The 26,311-nt window shown below is 37.4% G+C and overlaps 1 protein-coding gene across 1 annotated transcript in view; it reads left to right on the top strand.

Moving 5' to 3' along the window:
* Positions 1-26,095, top strand: part of col24a1 (collagen type XXIV alpha 1) — an 85,617-nt gene extending 59,522 nt beyond the window's left edge. Inside the window, exons 32-60 of the mRNA XM_088426162.1 lie at positions 846-899; positions 1,430-1,483; positions 1,566-1,619; positions 1,835-1,888; positions 3,276-3,329; positions 3,668-3,775; positions 4,742-4,795; positions 4,886-4,993; positions 6,194-6,247; positions 6,876-6,929; positions 7,081-7,137; positions 7,839-7,892; positions 9,742-9,795; positions 10,088-10,141; positions 12,699-12,752; positions 14,468-14,575; positions 15,986-16,093; positions 16,206-16,313; positions 18,191-18,244; positions 18,372-18,434; positions 18,623-18,676; positions 18,801-18,836; positions 20,384-20,419; positions 21,679-21,705; positions 21,970-22,035; positions 22,819-22,987; positions 23,085-23,194; positions 23,638-23,874; positions 24,845-26,095. Coding sequence (XP_088282288.1) covers positions 846-899; positions 1,430-1,483; positions 1,566-1,619; positions 1,835-1,888; positions 3,276-3,329; positions 3,668-3,775; positions 4,742-4,795; positions 4,886-4,993; positions 6,194-6,247; positions 6,876-6,929; positions 7,081-7,137; positions 7,839-7,892; positions 9,742-9,795; positions 10,088-10,141; positions 12,699-12,752; positions 14,468-14,575; positions 15,986-16,093; positions 16,206-16,313; positions 18,191-18,244; positions 18,372-18,434; positions 18,623-18,676; positions 18,801-18,836; positions 20,384-20,419; positions 21,679-21,705; positions 21,970-22,035; positions 22,819-22,987; positions 23,085-23,194; positions 23,638-23,874; positions 24,845-24,991 — 2,244 coding nt within the window. The 3' untranslated portion in view covers positions 24,992-26,095. The remainder of the gene's footprint in view (positions 1-845; positions 900-1,429; positions 1,484-1,565; positions 1,620-1,834; positions 1,889-3,275; positions 3,330-3,667; positions 3,776-4,741; positions 4,796-4,885; positions 4,994-6,193; positions 6,248-6,875; positions 6,930-7,080; positions 7,138-7,838; positions 7,893-9,741; positions 9,796-10,087; positions 10,142-12,698; positions 12,753-14,467; positions 14,576-15,985; positions 16,094-16,205; positions 16,314-18,190; positions 18,245-18,371; positions 18,435-18,622; positions 18,677-18,800; positions 18,837-20,383; positions 20,420-21,678; positions 21,706-21,969; positions 22,036-22,818; positions 22,988-23,084; positions 23,195-23,637; positions 23,875-24,844) is intronic.
* The last annotated feature ends 216 nt before the right edge of the window (positions 26,096-26,311 follow it).

Here is a 26,311-nt window from a genome sequence, read left to right as displayed (position 1 = left end):
ATTGAACAGGTTTCAAAAACAGGGTGGATTGTGGCTCTTGAATTGGATTTGGCACCCCTGACAATATGCAGTTGTTCTTGTTTTAATTTTGAACATTTAAAAAGAAAATGAATCAAAACACAAAACAAAACAAGTAATCGTGTATTGTTTTTTGTTTTTTTACTACAAAATGTTTCAGACCTCATATCTACAAATATGTAAATGAAAAACACATTTTTTTGATGAAAAAAAAAAAGAACGCCCAACAGTTCTACTGTCCCTGGTTAGATAGCGCCATCTAGTGATTGAAAAAAAACATCCCGTTTTCTGGATGTCTGGAATTCCTCCTATTCTACTAAATAATACAATAATATAGTTTTCAAATGGAGCTACAGAACCTTTAACTGGTTTTACATAGACGTTATGATGAATGTTGTGGTTCCCACTACCTCAGTCTCTTCCATTATCACCATTTACTCAAGCCAGCTAACCACAGCGTCTTTATCCTCTCACTCAACTCAATGAATGGAAACTACTGTTAATGTTTTTCAATAGATAGGGCTATGACTAATGCAGTGAGTTTATGAGTCTACTCAGTCAATATTAGAATCAAAACTGTTTCAAATTAGTACCCTGTCTCAGCTTGGCAACACAATGTCTAGACTTCAACAAAGAGCCCCTTACATTGCAAGAAGGCCCATATGGCATTAACATCCTGTGTGCGTATCAGGCAGAACTGAAATAACGAGTACATTCTTCGTGTTTGTATTTTGTATCTATAATTTTGATGAGCACGTGGAGAAGAAGAGTCTGCTTTCTTCTGTCTGAATGCACAAGTTAATGATTGATGCTGTGCGTGTCTCCAGGGTAAAGCAGGTATTCCAGGAAGTACAGGGGAAAGGGGACCCCACGGTGAGGCAGTAAGTATGCCTTCTTTCCCACTGGCACTAATTGAGAAAGGCATCTGGAAAGCATAATAACACGTTGTGTTGATGTGCAGCAAATAGTCAAAGCTTACGCATGTTTGTTTCATGCCACTTATGAGCTGCGGGGAAACAAAAAGCATCGTTTTACATTTGTCTTTCTTTTATACTCTGCATTGCTGACACATACGGACCTCATACCTCAGGCCTCCCGTCTTGAAGCGCTGCTCAAGTTTTTTAATATTCCTGGAAGTCAGCCGAGCCCTCGGGGAAATCAAGAATGTCAAACAATCAAATATTTGTTAGGGTGTGAGGTTTCCATAGCGCAAGGGGAGGTATTAGTTATGGGTCTCATCTTGCTTCTGTCGATGTTATCGTGTTCCTCTTCCACAGATGTATTCGTGACTGTTTGTGTTTGTTTGGCCGTTCCCTGTTAGACTTGTGTATTATGTCTGTTCCACTGATGTATCCCAGGTTTAGCTAGGAAGTCGAGCAATAGGTATTTTACAATGTTTATTTTCTTGTAGGGACCCAGAGGACCTCTTGGAGAGGCAGGACCTGATGGAGAGCAAGGGCCTGATGTAGTTGTCTTAGACTATTTTTCAATTGATTCATGATTTGTTGACATTCATTTTTAATGCCTCTGTTTCTCGGTTCCCTCAGGGTGGGCCTGGCGTAGAGGGGGAACCAGGTGTTGTCGGAGAGCCAGGGTTAAAGGTCTGTATAAACTCACTGTTATTGCAGGCACCTCTGCAAGCCTAAAAAATATTTGCAGATTCATTCTGTTGCACCCTCCAGCAATGGAGAACAACCTCGAACCTGCTCTTATGATTTGTACCTGCAGGGAATTAGTTGTAGCCTTATTGAGTATAACACACTGCTCATTGCAGGACTACATGCATGTAATTAAAGTTTGTGTTGTGCCTCCTTAGGGTGATGTTGGCCCTCCAGGAGATGAGGGAGAGCAGGGTCAAGAGGGAACTAGGGTGAGTACATTTTCAACTATCGAATGTGTTTGGTGTATAAATAACCTTCCCTTTCTAGTCAAGTTGCTATCGAGTACTTTGCTACTTTGCTTTCGCATGTCTTCACTTAATTTTTTTTGTTCTTTGTTTAAATGATGTACATTTAGTTATTTTAACCATGCCTTGCTTAATAATCTTAATGGACTGTCAGTATGATTCTTTTTTTGCTGGTAGTACTTTCCAAATAATTAGGCATTCTTATAATTTGCTCCAAAATCATACCTGCGGTTTGTTTATTTATAACATATGGACAAATGCAGTCATAGTCACCTAAAATTACATCAGTTCTTTTTGTATAATTTGCCATAAAATCAGATTTATATTTTGTTTGTTTAGTCATAATATATGGACAAATTTGCAATGAAATAAGTAAAAAGTAAATTGAGTAGATCAGGGGTCATGAATTTGGTGCTCACAGGTACCAGGTAGCCCGCAGGCCTGTTCTGCAAATAGCTTTACAAAAAGCGTATAGCATACAATTAGATATACAATATATTTACATTACATATCACCCATGATTTATATATTTGCTACAGTTTTTTGCTGCATATTCAAACTTCAAAACAGTCACTTTTCAGAAAACAAAAAAGTGCATGTTGCGCCACTATCATTGCATGTCAAAAATAAAAAGGAGGGGGGCTGAAAAGTTGTTGCAATTAATTGACCAAATTTAGAGTTAGAGGTTTCCGCCTGACGTCAGCAATATATGGCATCAAACAATAGGTGGGGGCAATCCATGTTATAAAATTGTTGGCACTACCACAAAGAAATCACGACGGTTTCATAGGTCTGCCATGCACTTGTTTTCACAGTAACTGTAACTGAATTACAACATGTTGCAAGTTATGCAACCTTGAAATCCTCTAGCAATTTTTGAGAAACACTGTAGAGCTGACACAAGTAATAATGCACCAGTCATTCTATATTGCTGATTCTTAAATGCTGGCTGATGCTTAATTTATTGCTCTCAATAAATAAAGAACAATTCATGACTTTTAGCATTTTTGACATCACATGGATCTTTGGTAACATCTACATATTGTGCATCTTTACATATATAGAAAATGACGACACCCAGCAGGTTGTTCTTTATTTCTTCCCTTAATATTTGCAGCCAAATAACAATTCGGTTACTCGGCATTGTTAAAAGTGGTAGTCACTTGATTATTACCTCGTTTTTGTAATTTGTCGACTACATATAGCTTAGACCTCTTAATAAATGTGGATTATTTTACAAAAAACAAAATGTGGGTACATTGCGGTTGTTTTAAAACCATGCATTTCTACTTTGAGTCGACTTTCCAACGTGTACAATTTTAATAGCATTTTATGAATAATGTCTTTGTAGGGCCCAACCGGTCCACCTGGCGAAGATGGTCCTCAAGGGAAAGATGGACCCAAGGTACAAAAAAAGTCTAATCATATGCACCCTCATTCTAGTCCTCTTTTTTATATATTACAGCTCAGAACTATTTTTACTAGACATGTTGTCCAAGTGTTTTTATTTGCCTTTTAATTTGTTTTTAATCATTGAAGGTAAATGTTAAGGTAAATGTTAAAATATACAAAATGCACAAGTAAAATACTCACTCCATGTCAGAACTTGAATTTTGGAAAGATGTTGACTGGATCAATTACAACATATAGCCAGACTTTTTATCTAATTAGAAGCCTATTAGTAATAATTAAAACAATACTGTCTCTCTGGATTCATTTGATTCATTCTGGTCTCTTTTTCAGGGTGAGCCTGGTGAGTGTGGGTCAGCAGGTGAGCCAGGGGACAAAGGAATAGAAGGAATCCCTGGACCTGCAGGGCCACCTGGACAACCAGGGAAACAGGGCTTTCGGGTAAGTTAAAGTTAAAAGTCTCTAACCATACTAGATGGCTAAAAACAAAACCCGCATACCCTATGAAATAAATACCAAAATAATATAATATAGTGTTCATTTAATGACTCAATGCGTGCACATTTGTTTTCATTCAGAAATTCATATTAGATTTTGTTATATTATAGCTAAAAAAAAAAAAATTAACATTTAACTGTTCAAGCCAAATAATGCCACTGTGCCCCAGCAGAGGTCGCCCTTCACCACGTTTATGCTTATACAACTGGAATGCGCAGTTCTTGCTGTCCATCAGAAGCACTGCAAATGATTGCTTTCAATGTATCAGGAATTTATATCAGGAATTTTTTAGATCCAGATGCCATCAAGAAGGTCAATGTTGTCAAGGAAAGATTATAGCTTCAGGACTTATACGCAAACCGACCATAACATTAAGACCATTTGCAAGGTTACATTACAAGAATTGTACCTAAAATGTTCCTTCGCAAAGGTCATTATGTTTATAGTTTTGTTTGACATGATCAAAGTGTAATTGGTTTTAAAATATTTTCATTTTTGCCAGTATTGTATAGTTTGCAGTCGTGCCGAACTGCATTGCATTGTAATGAGAACTGTGTAGTTCTCTGTGTAGTTTGGATTGCCTCAGTTTGGTAAAGTCTAACAGATCTTTCATCATAACTTGCTGTCATTTTGTTTTGTTCAAGTGTATTCCCACTCTATTCAATGCAGTTCCTTGGCACCAAGATACCACAAGACAGAGACAAAAAACGTTTTTTTAATGCTTTGGTCCTAGCACAAAAGCAAAAAAAATAACAAATAAATAAAGGTTTTCAGCTAATAACAAGAGGTGGGACCCCCCCCCCCCCCCCCCCTTTCTTCTTTGTACTGGGGAATTCACATATGTCCACTCATTAATTATGTTTGATCAATAACTCAACTTTGTATTCTGGTATTTATGTTGTATTACAGGGGCCTGAAGGAAAACCAGGATCCCCAGGACACAGAGGACGGAGCGGAAAGAAGGTAAAAAATTAGAAAGCATTACTAACAAGCACCATTTTCTGTGCTGATCAAATATGATTCTAACGAAACTAACAAAATGCCTTTCTCCAGGGTGAGAGAGGTCCCTCGGGTCTTGTTGGTGAACCTGGAGACCGGGGAGACATTGGCCCACCAGGCGAGACGGCGCCAAAAGGTGCCAGAGGAACTCGTGGGCCTCCAGTTAGTTCCTACTTTTCTCCATCTCACATGGTTTTCAGTTGTTTGGATATGTGAATAACTGAGTGAAGGACTCCTTAGGTATATTGTTTTTGATGTACACATCATAAAACAGTGATGTTAAACTCATTTTAGTTCAGGGGCTGCATGGAGGAAAATGTATCCTCAAGTGGGCTAGGCAGGTAAAAACATGCTATATACTGTAGCTTGAAAAGAGAGTCATGACATCATGTCAAATACATTGGTGTTATGTGCTAACTGTTGAGTTGTAAATATAGTAAAATTTAAAAGAAAAACAAGACTAATTGTTTATAATACAGCAGTGACCAAAGGTAAATGTCTGGTAATGGCTCAGATGGCGACCCATGCCCATTGTGAATCTCTTCGGGGCTATCAAAGGATTTTTTTGCCTGATGATCATTAGCACGACAAAGCTAGATGCTAATGCTAATGTTAATGCTTATTAATTGTTTATTTCTTTTTTCTATCAAGCAAAGAAGTGATAAGACAGAACCACGACTGAGTGAATTCTTTAACAAACTCAAAGGCATTGCAGTACGTATTATATACAGCGGACTAATGGCTCATCATTATTATTAATGCTTCATGAAATCCTCTCACATTAAACTTCCTTTCGGGTCAGACGTTTGACACCCCTCTCATAGTACATTATTATTACCGTACACCCATTTTGGCTAAAATTAACCATATACTGGACATGCTGTATCTTGATAAAACACTATAGGAACTAGAATTAAAATCATGTTTTATTGCACATTGTATAACAAAAACGCTCACAAGGAACATAATTATTCAATTTTACTAATATTTACCAATTTTACTTCAATTTTACCTCATTCCAACAAGCAAAGCTTTCTCATTAAAGTATCTCTCGCAAGTCTTGAGAGGTACAAATGCTCAACATTTGTTTAAGGCTTGAGAGAAGAAGAAAATAAGAGGAAATTCCAGGTGGAAGGAATCCATTCTTGAGAATCAATTTCTTGACATAAACAGTTTTTTTGTCCAAACCCATTTTGAACATGTTGTGATAGGTGCGGAGAAAAGATTTATCTGCCCATCGTAAAACCGCAGCATGTGCGCGTGATTGAAGCCAGGGTTATATTTAGCTAAACCGCAGTACAAAAAGACCATTAGCTCTAAGCCACAGTTTATTTTTGTGTGTTTCTTTCAAAATTTTTTAAGGGTCGGCCTGGCATCATGGGTATGGAAGGGGAACCGGGATTGGCAGGATACACGGTGAGTTGCTTTCCCTGTGGTTTTATAAGAACATATTTGCACAATGTGCAAAATCACACACATAACCTTGCATAAATCTCACGTCTCCGCAAAATTGTGGATATTGATGATGTGACTTGAGGAAAATGTAGTCTGTATTGTGGTCACAACATATTATGCATACCTTCTTGTTTCATGAGCAGAATTTATTTTCCAAATAACCTGATCGACCCTGGTTTTCATCAGTATGGTGGGGGTTGTCCTGGTTTGTCTCCCTATATCCAGACGTTTGGTGGCTTCCCTAGTTCATAGTTATTATGCTGATTAACTTAAGCTAACATGAATCCAAATGACAGGTTTTAGATCTACATTATGAATCTTTAACTCTTGTTTATTTTATTTTTTTTAATAATCCCCTATATATGTTTGTGTTAAATTTAGGACTCATTTTACTTAAATTTCACCTCTAGTGCTTTGATGACGTCTGTGAGTAAAATTGCAAACCGTTAAAAAAAGTCAAGCGTTATATGTAGCATAAATGATTTTTATGTTGTAAGGTACTAGATGGTACTAGACCTGAATGTTAGACAATTGATTTTTACTAAACACTTATTATTCAAATTCTGATTAATTGTATGTGCATGTCTAGGGTCATCCTGGTAAGCAGGGGCCCATTGGACCCCCAGGGCCTAAAGGTGAAAAGGTAACTTGGAATGAACACCTTCCATTTTTCTAATTTTAAGCTTTGGATAGACCAGGTCAGTGCTCTTCCAAACTCATGAATCCAGAAGTAAAAGTTTAAGTGTGTGTGCATGTGTGTGTGTGTGTGTGTGTGTGTGTGTATTATATTTTAGGGTTATCCAGGCGAGGACAATAAGACCCCAGGACCATCAGGGCCCTTAGGTGAACCAGTAGGTCTTGCTTTGCTTTCAAAATAATTTCTGATCTGTTAACATATTGCATTCCTTTAAAACATTTACAGTATAAGTTTACATCACAGATACAAAAAAACCCTTGCAACCCTTCAATTAAAAAAAGTGTCATGGTAATCAAAACAAGGCTTTTTGGTATGATAAGTAACTTGCATTTTTTATGCGACCTTCACTAAATGTACAATAATTGTATTGTGAATGCATTGTAAATTCTGCTTCACAATGACAGTAAAAGCCCAAATGCCCACCATGCCGAAATGCCAGTGTTTTAAGACCGATTCAAAAATTGCACAACACCGCCCGTGGCATTTCGAACCTAATTTATCTGGCAAAGCTAGTAAATGGACTGAATATGTAATTAGCTCGTCACCTTTAAAACAACTGCCACATCAGAGCTTTATGGTTAAAATGATGAGGCGTATAGTTTTCACATCTCTACATTCACTACCAAAAAAGAGCAATCTATATCGTAACATAACAATCAATTTATTTAATCAGTGTCATTATTGTGATCATTTACAAATCGAACCTTGAAGTGGGTTGCAAAGGGTCCATCGGTTGGACATCCATTAGTCATGGATCTAATTATTTAAGTGGTAATATGGTCCTTAGAATATTTTAAGCTTAATTAGTTCAATAAACATTTAAGACTTATTTTGAGTACATTTGTTTTTGAATAGGGGGCACCAGGTGAGAGGGGAGATCGTGGTGAACCAGGAGATGAAGGATATCAGGTAAGAAGAAAAAAAAAAAAAACAGCATTGACATGAATGCTTGACAAAAGGGATAGCCCCATATTGAATTAACAATTTCCCAGAGATGAAGAGTGGCAAAACCATGTACACTGTACCTCGTTTTTCCGGCCATTCAAAGACCTTTATCATAGTAAATTCAACGTTATTGTTCACACCTGTTCAGGGTGTCCACCGCCTACTGCCCGACGTCAGCTGGGCATGCGACCCTGATGAGTATAAGAAAATGGATGGATGGAGTTTTTTGGTACCGACACTTTTAACCAGGGATGTTAATTGTCTCGTTGACTGAAACCACGGCTCTCACCATGTGGCTGCCTGGCCACCTTCATGATGTCGTTCTAAATTCGACATAAACAGTAATTCATATCAAGAAATGTAAGAAGTTAGTAGCAGAAGAAAAATGCCCCATTGGGTAGCATAAATTCATCCAATGCACATGGTTAATTTCTTTAGAAGGAAGCTAACGTACTTACAGCTGTGGCCTCTCCACCGGTGAAATTGTTCCTAATTTTTGGGCAAATCCACTCTTGTATTGGAAAGTTGCATGGCGCAGTCCTCTGTGAAATGACGATCATTAGCACCTGCTGGTTGTCCGGCCGTGTGCTCATAGACGCTCATTTTCACCACTTCAACATCTTCTACAGATCTACAAAATAAGAATGAAATTCTTAGAAATGCAACCATGAAGGATGTGTTTAAAGTGTAGATAGTTCCAAACAGTTGAATTTCTATGATAGACCCTTTAAGTGCACTGTACCAATAGATGCATTGTTCTTGTGAAGACTTTGTATGTTAAATAACTTATTCTGCTTATATCGTATATTTATTTGATAATTATGGTGCTACTATGCCAGGTTCAGCTCGGACACAAAATATTGTGTAGCGCATCATGCCTCATTCCACTGGTAACCAGTTGTCCGGTGGTTATGATAAAATGCTGTCTTAGTCTTAGTTTCCTCCTATATTCCAGTAACTGTCAACAAATCAGTGCAAACATCATTATCCAAACTTTTTTTTTACTCTATCCCGACTGCTATTGGAAGATGGCTGTGTTGTTTTCCCTGTGCCGGTCCCACAGTGTAACTTTGGAAATGAGCCATTAGAAAAGCTCAGCCTCCATTCGGTCTGCCAGAAGTACTAATCTAGTAGGACTACATTTTCCATGATTTTTAAACAGAGAAGGAGGAAGTAGCTCTCGTCTTCCGGTAAGACAATAACGCAACATGTTAGCAATTAGACATGGAAGCGAAAGCTAAGATAGGGAGAAATGAAACAAACTGAAAAGCTGACATCTGTTCATACCTACATATATTTCAAGGCACACTGTCAATATTAGAGAAATGTAAAAGAGTGTTTTAATGGTTTGAACAAAAATCAGTACTGTAATTCCTTAAAAAGATGTCAATATTAGAGAAATGTAAAAGAGTGTTTTAATGGTTTGAACAAAAATCAGTACTGTAATTCCTTAAAAAGATGTCAATATTAGAGAAATGTAAAAGAGTGTTTTAATGGTTTGAAAAAAAAACAGTACTGTAATTCCTTAAAAAGATGTCAATACTAGAGAAATGTAAAAGAGTGTTTTAATGGTTTGAAAAAAAAAAACAGTACTGTAATTCCTTAAAAAGATGTACTTTGTGTATTTAATGGCAACGGACATTGTCATTGCACATATAGGGAAAATGCTTAATGACATTTTGAAAATGAATTCTGCAATGGACGGCAATGGTGCATGACTCAATACGATAAATCATAAGACAATTTTATCACTGGCACAAAGTAGCACAGCAGCCTTAGATAATCAAGGAAAATGTGTTATTTTATGTTTCAGGGACACATTGGTACCACTGGACCTCGTGGGGCTGTAGGGCCACCGGGCCAACCGGTAAGTCAGTAAACCTCTTGCAACACTATGTAGAGGAAAGTACAAAATAATTGAACTGATGTATGTAATTGCAATTTAAATAAATGTCTCTTTAAATTCACTTTAACAATTTACTTTTTAATTTTATTCAAAGCAGTTTTCCATATTATTATGAATTATGTCTGTAAGGGGTACTGGTAACTATTCTAGACTCACTTATAGAGTGTATATGTATCACTATTTATTTTATATGAATGTAAATATGCTTCTGTATGAAAATAAAGCATCCAATTATTTGTATCCCTTGACTCAGGGATCGCCAGGTATGCCAGGGAAACCAGGTCACAAAGGAGAGATGGGTGCTGCGGTGAGTTTGTTGAGATTCCTTGGATGTAGAACAGAATGGAGGAAAACAGAAATGTGTTGCAGAAATAAGCACCTTAAGGTGTGTAACACCTAAGGGTATGTAAAATCTAGTGAGATTTGTTTAAAAAAAAAAACAACAAGAAAAGCAATAGCAAGTTCAGTAACATGCAGATAAATGTGTTCTATCACATCAACACTTTTTAATATAATATTTCAGGTAGTTGATAATTATATTACATAGGGAGTGCTGTTCAGATGGAGGCCGTCATGTTTCAAATCATGTTTTGGATGTCGGTTTGCAACTTGTGTGTAGCCAAGCGGGTTTCTTGTTTGTGTGGCAATAGCAAATAAAAATGGAAACAAGAAGAGAGAAGAGAAAAAAAAGAACGTTTGTCTTCCAATCATAACTAAAAGAAGAAAAAAAGATGGGGATTGTTGTTGCCTGTTTTTAACCCTCGTTGTGCCTTCATTGCTGTACTTGATGTTACCCTCTTCTGCATTCTACTTGAGTGTGCAAAATGTTGGAACATTTTGTGGGATTTTCACTATGGAGCCGGCTATGTGAAGCACTTGTGGGATTCGTTATTCGTTGCCGCCCTTCCCGCCTTTAGTGCAGATAGATTGCCCACCTTTGGCTGTGGCGTCCTTGTTTATGTCCTCGGAGGCCCGGGGTAACTAATCGGTGTTGACATATATTTGTTATTTGAGTCTTGTTTGTGTACTGAAACCAATGGTGAATTGTTTTTATATTTTGTTTTGCTTTGTTCTGCTCGCTCTCTTGCTTGCTTGGTATAGGCTTGCAATTGTCCCCTCTGAGACACCAAAGTGTGTGTGCTGCACGCGTGTTGCAGCAAGCATCCCTATAAATATTACTTTATACACAACGGCTTTAAAGGAGGAGTTTGCATTAAAAAAAAAAACAAAAAAAACCCACTTTGTCATCTATATTAAAAATGCGTCAGTAGGATTTTCTTGAAATGATTGCTCTGGCCCAATCTATACCTTTATTTGCCTTGCCTTGACACCAAGCCTTGACAGAAATTGCCTAATGTTGAGACAGAAGACGTGACCGAGGGATGTTGTCTTTCCTTTGCCGTACAAAAATAGCCTATAAGAGAGTAAGTATGACTAAGGGATATTGCCAAACATCGACTGTGAAAGCAGCCTTGCGGGATGTGTAAAGTTCCCTCTTTTGGATTTTTTTTATGGAGTGCACATTCCATAAAATACATCAAACCGGTAACATTAAGTGCTGTATTTTCAGAGATAGAGCAGCTGCGCTCAATCATAAAAACGGGTGCTTCTTGGTTTGAATAAGTAATGTTCAAACGTTTTAATAATAAATGTACAAGCTCAAAGGAAAAGTGCCACAGAATCTTCTAAATTGCGTGTAACATCTAGATTCAAGTACCAGGTTTCATGATCACCTTGTGATGTCAAACCCAATTGTTTTGAGTTTAAAGGAGAAGTAGAGTAGCTGGCCTATCTGTTCTTGTATGTTTGGAAGTAGCTGTATGTTAGGAAGGGTTTAAACTTGATGCTGTAGATGAAGAAGAATCATTTTACTGCCTGGACAGAATATGCCGCTTGACTAAGTACCCAAATGTATTTTTACTATGTCACCTGACACTAGTCCATGTCAATTTCTTTTCTTTGATGCTTATTCTGTTGTGTTTCATGGCTTAGCTCAGTTTTGTGGGATTTTATTAAAAGGGAATGGGGCAGTCTACCCTCTAATATGAGACACCCGATGGAAATAGGTTTTAGCTGCAGAATGTGGAGTAAAAAGACAGAACAAATTAGAAAAGTACAGCCAATTTCATGGACATCCTGAATTCAAGGCTCTCCTCCTATTTACAGTGATCTGTATCTGGGAACTGTAGATGTTTTTTTCCACCTTTTCAATCTGTTTTCTGAACCTATTATTGTCCTAAAATGTCTGATTATATAACGTAATCTCGCTTTGAAATTACTAACCTCCTTCGCCCATTTTCACAACATATTGTTCATGTTAAATATGACTCAAAAAGTTCAAAACAATCCTAGTTTTCATCACAATTGTTTATCTAGTTCAAATACTTGGGAACTCTGGATTCAGTGTCGAGTAAGGTTTTCTTGTGTCAAAGAGAAACAATTGAAGACATTTCGAATTGAATTAATATTGTGTTGGTTAGCCAGAAAACAGGAACGATTGATTAGGTCCTGCAGTGTGGATTTTCTGTGTGTCTACAATATTTACTCCTATTTACAGTATATAATTACAAACTATAAGAGTGTATTTGATGGTTGCAACTTTGTTGAAGACTATTCTAGTATGTTACTTGCTATGTTGTTGTTTTTATTTGCAAATCAAACGTTATTGATGAATCCAATAAAAGTCATTGTCATGTTATATGGGTTCTGCACATGGGTCATATTAGACACAGTCTTAAACTCTTGAACATTTCCATTTTATCATTTTAGTATATGTGAGATACATAACCATGTGTTTTTCTTCATGTCTCGGTAAAGTATGTTTTATTTGCTGCTTGTGTGGGTGTGTGTGTGTGTTTCTTCAGGGCCCTGCAGGGAAGAAAGGGGCACGGGGATTGAATGGAGCTCCTGGAGTTGAAGTGAGTAGCACACCTCACTTTGTTCAGTGAGAAATCGCAGAAAGAGTAGAATGAAGGCCACTATTAGATTATTGGTTACCACTATATGCTTACATTGCTTACAGAGGGCACAGGTTTGCAACAATTAGAGTTTCACATAAAGGAAGAACTAACTATTCATACAATGAGTGTAATATCTATTGGCTAGAAGAAAAGTAAGTACAGTATATTATTGCGCACCTCTTCAGGTCTGAGCAAGGTTATTGTTGATTAGCGTATGTTGTTATGATCACCTCATGAAAAAAAACAAACCCAAATCAAACTACAAACACATCTGGCAAGAGTTTACCTCTTGTCATATAGTTGTGCTCATAAATCTACTACACATACCCTGGCAGAATTTGTGATTTGATTACCACTTTTCAAAAAACAAACATGAATGATCAGGCGAAACACATTTATCATGTGTCATGTGATTTAGTTTAAACTGTACCCTGGGGTGCGCAAATCAAGTTGATGTTCTCAAATTAGCACCACAGGTTCTTTTTTTCATGTCCCACTGACGTCATAGATGAACTAAAAGGCTTCGGATACCATCTCAGATTTTTGTTTTTCACCTTTATTTAACCAGGAAGAAATCCATTGAGATTTACATCTCTTTTGCCAGGATGTCCTGGAGAAGAGTTTACAGAAACCAAAATTTGACAAAGGTTCAGAGGGAGAAAAGGAGGAGAATATAAGAAAAGAAAAGAAAGAAAATAATAATAAGGAAATAACCAAAATGATTAATAACAGCAGCAATTCAGTAAATTATTTGCATGAACAACTAGTAACAAGGACTTTGGAGACAGCATGTTTAAAATGAGCAAAAGGTATGGGAGAGCTGAAATTCAAGTGGGCTTGCAAATCGTTCCATGCCCATGGACCAAGATAAGACAGACTTTTTCTCCCTATCTCAGTCATAATAGTGGGAACCTCAAAACGCAGCCAGCTGTTAGACCTGAAGTTTAAAGAAGAATGAACCTTAATAAATTTGCAGCAGATGTGTTGTGGAAGGGTACCAGAAGCAGCTTTATAAGTCATGCGATACTAGGCTTCGGTTGTTTAGGGATGACAGTCCTGTGAAGGATTATAGGGTGCAATGCTGGGTTCTGAAGGATGAATTTGTTATAAATATCAGTGCAGAATTCTAAATAGGATCCAATTTCATTTCTTTAAGAAAAAAAAGACATTTGCAGTGGCTTTATCTGATCAACGCAGCCAGCCTGTAAAGCCTCCAAACGCCCTTCAATGAAAAAGTCTTTATGATTGAGCCACAAAATTTTTGTGTGTAATATCCATTCGCAAATCATACTGTAAAAATACTAGCTTGACAAATCCACAATGGGATCTGTTTGGCAGTCAAAATCATGGCAGGTAAAACTGCTAATTGTAAGAGAACTTCTCTTGATACAAAAAAATGTCTGAACTGAAATTCAAATCAAATAGCATTGCAGATGTTACTTGACGTTTTGAGGTTGGATTCAGCACATCAGGATACGAGTACAGAGACAAAAATGCTTTTCAAGTGAGAATTTAGTAGTGTAGGTTGGAGTTGACCTTTCTACATACATTCTCCATAGTCCAGATATTACTGTAATTCAAATGTGATCCAAGTCTAGTTTACAGAAAACTGAAAATTCAGACAGGAAGTGGGTCAATTTTGTCTTTTTGATGTTTTTAATGACATTTTGCAGGGGCCATTTGGTTTACCTGGACCGAAAGGCATGAAGGGTTATCCTGGACCCGATGGTCCATCAGGACTCCATGGCTTACCAGGATTACCTGGAAAACAAGGAAGACAGGTACATATGGATATCAGTGTATGCTAATGGTAATGACTACTCGGAACCATAGAACAACAAGTTTATTCATGTAACATTGCTACAACAGTGGTGATGACAGCTACAATTCCTTCATAGAAATTCTGTTTAGTTCATTTAAGCATTCCTTCTGTGCATTATATAATATTACAATAGATCTTCTCAAGGACTGTTTTAGTGTTGCTTGAGCTTGATCTATAAAACAGACATGGTAAGCATTTGACAGTTGACAGTTGAGTTGACAGAAAAAGATTTGAAGCCAATAAATTAAAATCAAGCTGTAACTTTCAGTTGATGTTCTCCGATCTTTCTTTGTAATCCTTCTTGTACTTTACCCATGCATATACTAACTTCCTATCAACTTTGTGTGTGGATGTGGGGAGAGGGAGGGAGGGAGAGAGATTGAGAGAGAGAAAGAGAGATCAAATCATAGGTATAAGTTTAAATAAGCATGAGTGCATCGTTAAAATGGACAAAAAGGGACAGATAGGAAGACGTCCAATGCATGGGTTGAGAAACTTTCCACAGGGATTTATCAAACACTGTTAGGTCAACAGTTACGCAGCTAACACTTCTTGTTTCCTTATTGGAAACCAATTCACAGGATCTCCACTGCACCACTTAACATTCTGATGCCTCATCAATTCGCGGCAGCAAACCCATAGAGGTTTTGCTGTGTCACAGCGGCTTTATTACTATGTAATACGCCTGCTTGAATTTGGACGTGTCCTCGGCATACATTCCTGCGAGGACCTTGGTCAAGTTTAATTAAATCACATTGTCCAATTAAGATGAAAGACACTGTCTGGTTCTTATGCAAGAACGTGTCAAAGCACTTTTGGGTTTCACCTTACAAATTCCAAGCAGGTTCACTCAGGCTTATCCGTTTTCATCATGTTGATCAAGGAACAGAAGCCTTATGCGAAGCGACGAACCACTCAATCTGTTATTCTAATATCACTCGCTTTATTCTGCCTCACCACACTGCTGATGGAGCTGCCTTTGGTCTGCAGCGTGAGAAAACAGCTCTGGGATCAGGCAGACCATTTTATTGCTCACTTTGGAAGCTTGTTTTCAGGAAATATTATGACCAAGAGAGGAGACCAGCCGACATCAACACTAGTTTAAATTTAAGAGTCATGCACATCCTGAATGGAGAAACTGTGTTTGACTGTAGCATGTTTTAAGCATGTTGATAAATCAAACGAATATATCATTGTGACCTTTAAATTTCATTTTCCACTCAGTATACAACAATGCAACTTTTTTTCCTCTAACGTTTCCTTTTTGGGTTAATTGTATTCTGCTTAGTCATACTGTGCACTGTATATTATTTAGGACCTGGTAGTGTTTTCCTAGTTGAATATTTCTCCCACTGTTGACTGTTTTCAGGGCCAGCGAGGCTTGGTAGGACCAGTTGGTCCTGCTGGACGTCCAGGTCCTCGGGGTAGTGTTGGACTCCCAGGACTACCTGGAGAACTCGGACCACCGGGTCCAAAGGTGAAAATATCAGCATAAATATTTGACCTTCTATATTTTGATCATTTACAACCTGTGTTTAAAAAATTAATATGACATTTGACTGGCATTAGCAATTCTATTGTTTGTCCAGGGCGAGATTGGTCTACCAGGAGATCGGGGATTGGTAGGGTTCAGAGGGCTTGAAGGTGCTCCAGGTGACCAGGGATTGAAGGGTGAGACCGGACCCAAAGGGCAACCAGTGAGTACCTTTGTCACATGCTGCATGTTGTGCTACAGTGAAATGTAAGTGTCTATTATTTGATATAAAATGAAATTTACCACTGTATGAAAAAACATAATAAACAAACATAACAAACAAAACATAAAATCTATATTCAGTAGGATTAGACGTGTAAGTGAAAGCTAAGATAGGAAGAGATAAAAATGAAACAAACTGATGATCTTCATTGAAAGCAAAAATCTATGCGCGTACGGGGTAGTGGAATATGTGGCAGACATCAGAGCCAAGGTATGCTATACCATACTGAACATTTTTCATTTGAGACAGCTGTGCCACAGATTTTATACCAAGAGACTGAAAGAAAAGTCGCCAGAGCCTTGACCGGGTGTGGCATTGACATGTGATGCATGGACAACAGAGAGCAAAGATTTTGCAAACCTCTGTCACATGGCTGCGAATCTGAATGCAAAGTTAAACTCCGTTGCTAACAAATGGGCCTTGACCTGCATGGATCTGGTGATTGTCACTGATAGTGCTCTTGATAGGCTCTCAGGTACACAGATGAACAATTCGGCACTTGTTTCAGGCTTTGCCAATTTTTTCCATTTAGCTTCTCACTTGAATCAGTGTATTTTTATATCTTATTTGTCATGAACTTGCTGAGAAATATTCATCATTTTCATTTAGGCATCAGTTTTTCACATGATATTTTGGTACCACAAGTTCCTGTGAAATGACAATGTATCTTCTACCTTTTTTATTAAACAGATGAACTTTTTTTTCATCTTATTTCATACAATAAGAGCTACACAATTATATCCAGGCTTAAAAGTAGTGGTTTTCCACGTACTCTTTTTGAAGGAAAAGGCATGCTTTGACTGCTTTTGGTATTCTGTATTGTTAAGCGGGCTAAAGCAGTGTGATGATTCTTTGCACATCTGTAGATTGAAGTAGAAATAATTTTAAATTTAAACCAATCAAATTGTTTTGAAATGAAAATCAATTGTGCGTATTGTTCAATCAGTTGACAACTGCATAAGTATCTATATCTAGATTACGTTGTTTGATTTATACAACTATTGACATTACAGTATAAACTGATCATATACCTTTAAAAGTATTTTTCCCATATACGTGGTGTTAAAGGGTTCTCTAAATATAGCTTTTAGGCTCAAATAGCAGCGTGGCAAGAAATGTGTTTGAGACTTTTCCATTTTAAATGGAGTCAAAAAATTATCTTGCGAAGACCTCAGATGGAAACACTTCTCTTTGTAAGGCCAAGTTATGTAAGATCCTCACACACCAGAGACCCGGAAAAAGGTGCTCCACTTTACTTATGTAACTTTTCAAGAAAAACAACATTCAATCCATTGCTCTTCTCTGCTCTGCCTCGTTTTCGCCATTGATGTTCATGTAACAGAGAGCAGACTTCAGCCCTTGGGTCAGATCCTTTTACACTATTTAGTGAATAGAGTTGCTTGGCCGAAGTTGTTGGCTCGAAAATGGATCTGTCTAGAGGATGTGGATGACTGGCTGTCTAAACATTGTGGCTGCCACCCTGGACGACAGACAGGCCTCAGACAGAGTTGGGTACAGACACTGGACCCCTATACAAGTGTGTGTGTGTGTGCGTGTGTGTGCGCGCACACACATGAATGTTGGCTGGGACTACTGTTGATCCAGACATTCACCATTCTGCCGGTGCCCTACTTATTGTGAAATGCAGAGGGGTTGTTAAAAGGACACCATACTTTAATTCTTCTGGGTTGGCAGTGGCATTGGCAAAAAAAAATCAGGACGTACAAACATAAATTCATACATATGCACATTTTTGTGTTTGTTATTTGAATGTGTAAAACACCCCATTAAAAATATTCTGAATTGTATTTTGCCAGGGGGATCCAGGTCGTCCAGGCATGCTTGGTTTGCAGGGTTTTCCTGGCCCAAAGGTTAGTCTAAGGAAGCGTAATCTGCTCAACCATGAAAGTACAAGAGATATGGTCACCTTTTGCAGGCTATAAAATGATATGTATTGTAACTATAATATATGAAACCAAATATTCATTTTTGCATTAGGGTCCAAATGGTGATGTGGGATTGAAAGGTTTCCATGGTCCAAAGGGCCCCATGGGTACACTGGTAAGTTCTTGTTCAAATAACATGAAACTCAGACCAGATTTCATGCATATTATATCACCTTAAGGTTTGCTCGATGAAGAGTACTGTTCAAGAAACCTGTTTTGATCAAAAGTAGTGGGAAGATTCCCTTGCTAATCAATCTAACTTTCATTGCATAAAAAGACAAAAGCCTAAAAAATGTGTTTCAGGGATTTGCTGGACCAGTGGGGCCTGAAGGAAAGATGGGCCCTATGGGAAAACCTGTAGGTTTTTAATTATTTATTATATTCTTAATCAACCAAGTTTATGTTGTTGCAAGCAGATGGATTTGATGTTGAAGTTGGGTATGAGGTAGACGTAATATGTGTTTATTTTCCATTTCTACAGGGGCCACGAGGTCCGAGAGGAAGCAGCGGTGAAATGGTAGGATCTGATTCCAATCTGTAATCATAAAGTTAAAAAACTGAAAACTTTGATTACAATCGATACCATGTGTGATTATGTCATAATTACACTCTAGTAAAAGATCAAACATGATGTCGGCATGATGATCACTTTCTCATTGCAAAGTCAAATGGTGCAACCTCAAATCAGCTTAAGGCTGTAAATTGAACTTTGAATGATAAAGACTGATGCATCATTGTAGACTGCACTGCACTGGTAGCTCAAATTTATTTTGTGCACAATAAGAGTAATCGTGAAAGAAACTGGTCTCTACAGGCGCTTCTTGTCGGCCCTTGCTGTATTTGCAGACAGCTATGTGCAAGCACTGTTGCAAATCCTTGTCAAACGATTATCATAACAAACCAGTGTGTCCGCAGTTACTTTATCCCAGGGAATAGTAATGCAAGGATGAGTGCCCCTGTCCTGGTCTGTCAAAATATACATTATGTTGTATAACACTATACTTTGAGGTAATTGTATCTCTCTGAACTTGTAATTGATTGATAACATTTTAACTCAGAAGTTTTTTCATCACAATCAACAAAGGTTCAATTGTGGCAACAGCATTAGTTGTGTGTTTATTAGATATTCCACCTAAATTACAAAGGCTTTTTCAGAAAAAAAAATATTTAAATGTGGACTCTCCCTACTCCTTTAGGAGGTACACCCCATAGGTGTGCCTGTTATGGTTCGTCCTGCCTACCGTTCAGTCGATCACACACCCTTTGGTAAAACAGCTCATTAGTGCTATTCTTGCTGTGAAATGTAATTTACGGAGAAAAGGTCAGAACCATGTCAGAAATAGATGATGCCTCAAACATCATTCATACTGTGCAGACTCAGGTTTGTTTCGGGATAAATTAGGCAGCAACAAACTTGAATGTATTATGGACAAGGATTTATTCATAAAATCAAAGGGGGAATATTACTCATTTAACTATTGTCAGCTGTAAAAACATAATATTTTTTCTATCTTTGTGATAACTTCATTATTTTTTATGTTTACTTTAAACATTTGAAAACGCCTTTTGCCACTTGCTGCTCACTGAAAATGACATAAGCAGCATTCAATCGCTGTCAACTCTTGTCTGGGTTTTGTCATGTGATACTAGCAAGCTGAGACATGATTAGGTGTGACATGATCCCAAGTACATTTGATGTCATTTTCAAATTCTTATGTTTCTTTGACTAACCAGCATACTGTATAAGTATATACAGTAGGAGACCAGCACAATTTGCCTCCTTTTCTGTTTAGACCCGTGTATACGGTGGTGCTTATTCCTCTCCTACCAGATTTGCCAAAGGCACTGTTTGGACACCCACACAATTACATGACGAAAGAGACTCCCCTATATGTGTCCAATTTTGTCTGTCAAGTTTCTTCAAATTTTGTCAAAGCTTCATAAAGACTTTCAAGATACATTTCAGATTCACAACAAAACCTGGAATATTTGATTTGTGGAGTGGTAGTTTTACTATTTTTCACAGTTTTCATAGCATTTTCACTGCAATTTGCTATCTTTTAGGGACCCCAAGGACCACATGGAAGTCCAGGACCCAGGGTAAGTTGATTTATATGAATATGTCAGATGAATTGTCAGTTTGAGGGACCAAAACTTTGTGTGAAAAGTATAAAACTTGATTTGATAAATTTAATATAAATTATCTTCATTCTTTTTTTTTTTTTTTATGAAGCAATAGAAAGCACAGCTACATTGATTGAGTGAGAGGCAATGCTTTGCGCAAACTAACACTTTGAAACAAAAATATTCAATCAAATCATGGCGTCTTCTCAAAGAAAATAACATTGCAATTTAAAGTTGTTGCTCTTCTACATGCAAACTAAGTAACCCAGATAATGCACGTTGAAGAACTGTTGACAAGTATATCCACATTCACAATGAAATGCTTACGAAGCAACTCTTCTTTGTAGATAAGAGGATCCTAGCCCAGCTGTCAATTGGGCAACAGTTCCTGAACTGCTTGCCATCCAATCAAAGGGCACTATTGTTAATCTTTATATAATTTGAATGGAAAATAAACTATTTCAATAAATGGTACAATTCAGTTAAATGCAGTGATTACAGTCATGAAGCTGCTAGGAAGACATAAATGGAGACACTTCACGGTTCCCTCCTCCTGCCCCAAGTCTTTGTCGAAAAAAAAATGGCAGCAACACTGCTAGCATGACTTGTTCATGATGGAGCATTTTCAAAAATGAAATGTTGTATTTTTTGGAATGCACAAGCTGTCCCATGACAGAGCACTTGCCAATTCCTTCTTTTTAAGTTTTATTTCTAACCGGACTTAAATAACTGGCTAAGAAATTATGATAGTCTATTCTGTGACAGCCTCTGTAGTTCCCATTGTGAGCGATGATGTGTGTGAGAAAATTATTGTTGGATCCCTAAGACATGCCTTCCTTTTCTCTCTGTCTGTAATTGGCTAGTTTTATTCACTTCCTGATGAAGAAACAAACAAAGTAAAATTCAATTTGAGGCATAAAATAGTTAAGAGCATGACAATTTTCCTAATTCAAAAAACAACAATTTAATAACCTTCTAATGTCATGCAGTTGGTTTTGATATATACAACAACAAAGTGTTATCTTGTGTTGTGTGTTGACTCTTGTGTGTTGCAATGACTATTAGTGAGCCTTATACTGCTTGGTTGAAACATTGTAAAATTCTTCACAGTTTTATATTGAGAGCCACCATTCCACAGAAAATCTCTGCTAATTTACATATTTTCTAGCGGTGTTTCAGTCTAGACTCGTACCTCATTTTTATTTATTTTTTTAAAATGTTTCTCTCTCCCATAGGGCCCCCCGGGTGCTCCAGGTCCTACAGTAAGTAAATAAGATAATACACATGAAAGGCAAAACGCCTTTGTTAAATTTACATATCCCTATCTTACATTAAATCCACTTTCTTGACTGCATAGCAATAACAGAATGTTGTAAAACAAACGCATGCTCGCATTACACAAAGGAAACGTGGGTATTTTTCATTAGCAGTGGTCCGTTTTCCCTTAATATCATAAATGTCTAGACTTTATATATTTTCATTTAATAAAAATAATCATGACAATCTTATGATCTTGATCCCACCAGAGGCAACTATATGATGACTACGAATTCTTGACCATGTCCGACTCTAAAGATGGCCTTGAAAAAAAGGTGAAGTAGTTAAGTAATTCATTCATTAAGGAAAGGTTAAACGCAGGGTGACAATGGAGGACAAAGTGGCTTTGTAAATGTGCATTAGGGATGGGATGAATTCTCGCAAGATTAGACACCATGAGATTTGTATTTATTTTTTGCTTGTTGGATTATGAATGCAATGAAAAACACTGGATTTGCTTTCATTTTGAAGTTCTTCCCAGAAGCAAGTCACAAAAATGGTAACTTGTCGCTTGAAGTTTCCACTGCACAAACTATTCCGCCCTCCCAGTGTGAGCTGGGAGTCGTGAGTCACGAAAAAAAAGAAAGAAAAACACAAAGTTGTTCTTAATTCGATGTTTTGGTTTTCCAGTTGAAGAAATAAATGATATTTTACTTTTTTTTTTTAATAAAAAAATAAATAAATAATATGCACACCATCACAAACTACAATCATTTCATTATAATAGCTCAGCTGCAGCTTAAAAATGAGCCTGAAACAAAAGTAAAGCTCCTGTTTATGTTTATTTGCATCTAGATTGTTAATTATCTGACAGCCTACTCAGTCAAATGAAAACTTGGAAAACTTTAACATTCATACTGGGCATTATTTGGTAATTACTAATTATGACAATTTCATTTCATCAATTTCAACCACGTGAGAATCTGGTTTTACTGGATTTTGTATCTCGTCTCATCCCTAATGATTGTGATTAAATCAAATACAAATCTGTATAGATAGTGCATTTAGACATTATATAAGACATTGTTTTCATTAACTTTCTTGTCATTTATGACCAGGGTTTTCAAAATGCAGACATGAGCCTACCAGACCATAATACGGATATTTTCAAGACTCTTCATTACTTGAGCAGCATTATTGAGAGCATCAAAAAGCCTGTAGGAACCAGAGAAAATCCCACTCGCGTCTGCAAGGACCTGTTGGACTGTCATCACAAGCTAAAAGATGGTGAGAGTGGATTGACCATTTGTTTGTTATAACATTTAACTTAAACATCAAGCTCACTTGTCTTCTTCCTCCACTTTCTCTAAATGCCAATTTCAAGGGTGGTTCTGGATTGATCCAAACCTTGGCTGCACTTCAGATGCTTTCCAAGTCTTTTGCAACTTCACTGCAGGGGGTCAGACCTGTTTACATCCGCTGGTCACTAATAAGGTAACAATAAAATATATGTACGTTGCAAACCTTAAGATTAAGTGTGTTATTGTTTTTATTGATTACATTTTTCAAAACTCAAATACATAGATTAGCTGTCCTCACAATTTGGGACTGAATCAATCTAGTGGACACATAAAGCACGACCTTCATGCCCAGTCTAAAGCAAAGCACGCTCTGATTGTATACATGGGTGGACCTTTCTTTCTTTTGATATTTTGTTTGTGGACTACCGACTTGTTTCCAGACCAATGAAAGCAACATAACCAAAGTACGGTATGTTTACAAGAAACTGCAAAAAGATCTCACCTTGCAGATGATGTAAAGTTGGCCCCTGTTAAGTTGGATCTTGGACTGCCTCCCACCCGTATTTGCCATTTTCACCCAAATGGACCTGCAGTTATGAACACATATTGATGGCTCCTCTGTGTGTGCTTTTACAGTTGGTGTTTGGTGTAGGGAAAGTCCAAATGAAATTTCTCCATTTACTAAGTGCGGAGGCCATCCATACCATCACACTCCATTGCCTAACGGATCCTTCCAACAGCACTACAGACAGTTCCAGCTCTCCTGATCCCATGACAAAAGAGAGCAGTCGTCTTCGGTTTCGAGGCTGGAACAATGAAATGTTTGAGACTGACACACTACTTGAACCATATGTACTAAAAGATGAGTGCAAGGTAGGACTGCATTTTTTTCTATTTTGGTTCTGTAGTTTGCCTTTTGTATGCCTTTATACCGATGACGTATTTTGCAGAGGTGGGCATTGAACTTGTTTTTTTTTTTTTCTGGTCCATCATTTACAGACCATTGGTACTGTGGACCTCTTCGTTGATCCATCTCTTTAGGAAGTTTACCCAAACTGTACTCATCGATCTGGTCACCAAAATATTAATGACACTTCTGTCTTCACTTCTGTTGCTCCCCCCCAAAAAATTAAATGTCCGTCATCACCTCTGTCACTGCCAAAAACTAAAAACAATTATACGTCAGGAAAAAAACTAAATAATCTAAACCATACTCACTACTGCTTGTGAGGCTGGAAAGGTGAGTTACAACAAAATGCATGGCATTATTCAAATATTCTGAATTTCAGTTTTCTAAGTGTATAACATGTATGGGCAACGAGACAGGAAGGTGATATAAATCCCCAGGCTTGTTCTAATTAGAAACTGTACTATACCGCATTTGAGTTAAAAGTCATTTTTGTGATGTTACTGTATTGCTTGATATTCATGCCACAGGAGATCGGTGGGCTTCTTACTGTGAAAATAGTGAAATGAACTGAGCCAGTTCACACACTCAACTGAACAGAGTCCGCCAATTTTTTGTACTGGCAGCGCAAAGCAAATCCATATTATAGTCAAGTAACACCACAAATAAATTGGCAAAACAGTTGGCTTGGATTTCCATCTACAAAAAGGATGCGATATCTAACAGGATGCCTACTCCGACAATTACAATAGACAAATAAAACCCAGTTTCCAACATTCTTATTCCATACTTATGTTTTTGTAACCTGTTCTGTGTGTAGCTGTCTATTCTGTTTTTTTCTTATGCTTATTAATCTTCTGCAGTGGTTATGCTCTACTATATTTTAAATATGATATAATTTATGTGTTTTCTCCTCCTTCAACAATTGTGTTTCAGATCCAAGACGGCAGCTGGCATCAGTCACATTTCCTCTTCCATACTCAGGAGAGTCACCAACTACCTATTGTAGATATAGAAAAACTTTCCACACCACATCCTAATGTTCAGCATCATATTGAAGTTGGTCCTGTCTGCTTTCTTTGATTGCCATCCTCTGCTCAATTGACATTGGGTTTTGCCTACAAATTTGAATGCCACAGTATCTTTTCTGTTTTGTGGTCAAAATTCAGCCAATACCAGACTTTTTACAAACTCTCATAGACCCACTTTATTTGTATGGACCACCCATGCCAACAGATAACAGTAGCTGTATTTATCTAATGTGTATATTTTTTTGCTTGTTTAATTGTTGATCACACGGTGCTCAGGTTGGCTGTACAAATGATACATCACAAGATTGGTCTTCACTGTGTCAAACACCTACAAACACCCCCCCTGGCCCCAGACATGCCCAGACCATCCTAGACCCAACGAAGAAGTGTAAAAGGCCTCTTAAAGGAGAGCTGTACGACTATAAATCTATATGAGTGCAATAGCATGTAGATGTTATGAAATTATTTCTCTTCAAAGGCTATATGTACATTGTTATCATGATATTTTATTGTTGGTCCTACACAGTTGGACCAGCTCATCTTGACAGATGGTGCTCTACCTCTACATTGCTTTCTAGAATGGTTTATTTTACTTAGTCTTTGGTGCTTTTGTGTATGTACCGGTTACATCAAGGTGTAATATGTTGTAAAAGTACTTACTGTATGTTGAGTTGGTCGCTTTTAATTTATGAACCGTTATTTAGTGCGCTACATATTTTTGTAGCTTTGCTTATGTGTGGTAGGTTCTTCAGGTGGATCCTATCTGGTGCTGCAACAAAGAATGAGTCATTAGTCGGTATTTGCATTTCCTGTGTATATTTTGACATCATACTGTATGTTTATTTATATTCTATTTTCATTTTTCACATTACTGTACAACAGTAAGTTATACTCTCAGAGAATTATCGGTTCGTCCACACTTATAGAAGTATTTATGTGTTCATGGTGTTTTTCACCATTCACACCTGCAACTGTATGTTTATCACACTGTTACTTCAGTTTTTTAAGTGAACTGGCAGCTACAATGGGCCAGAGTCAGAATTCATTTAAACGCAGTCACCATATTCTTAAGTTATATTACTTTAAGCAAAGTATGATTATATGAATTGTCCGAATGACAACAAGTTGGGTACATATGTGTAAATAAAAATTATGACAAATAAATGGAAATTTTATCCAACAACAATTTTGTGTCACATAGCCTTTGTGTTGCGTCCTCTTAATGAGGCAGAAATGACACATTTCCCTTTACACCAAGGGTCGATCAAGACAGGGCAAGATTCAGCTCTCTCAGCAACGTATAGAATGGTTGCAGAGGATTCAGGGGCAGTTACTCCCTTCTATTAATACAGAGGGTGGCAGGAGCTTTTCT

The sequence above is a fragment of the Hippichthys cyanospilos genome, chromosome 10, assembly GCF_059441005.1.
Source record: "Hippichthys cyanospilos isolate Australia breed blue-spotted pipefish chromosome 10, RoL_Hcya_1.0, whole genome shotgun sequence".
Classification (NCBI taxonomy): Eukaryota; Metazoa; Chordata; class Actinopteri; order Syngnathiformes; family Syngnathidae; genus Hippichthys; species Hippichthys cyanospilos.
This window is presented reverse-complemented; position numbering and strand designations above follow the sequence as displayed.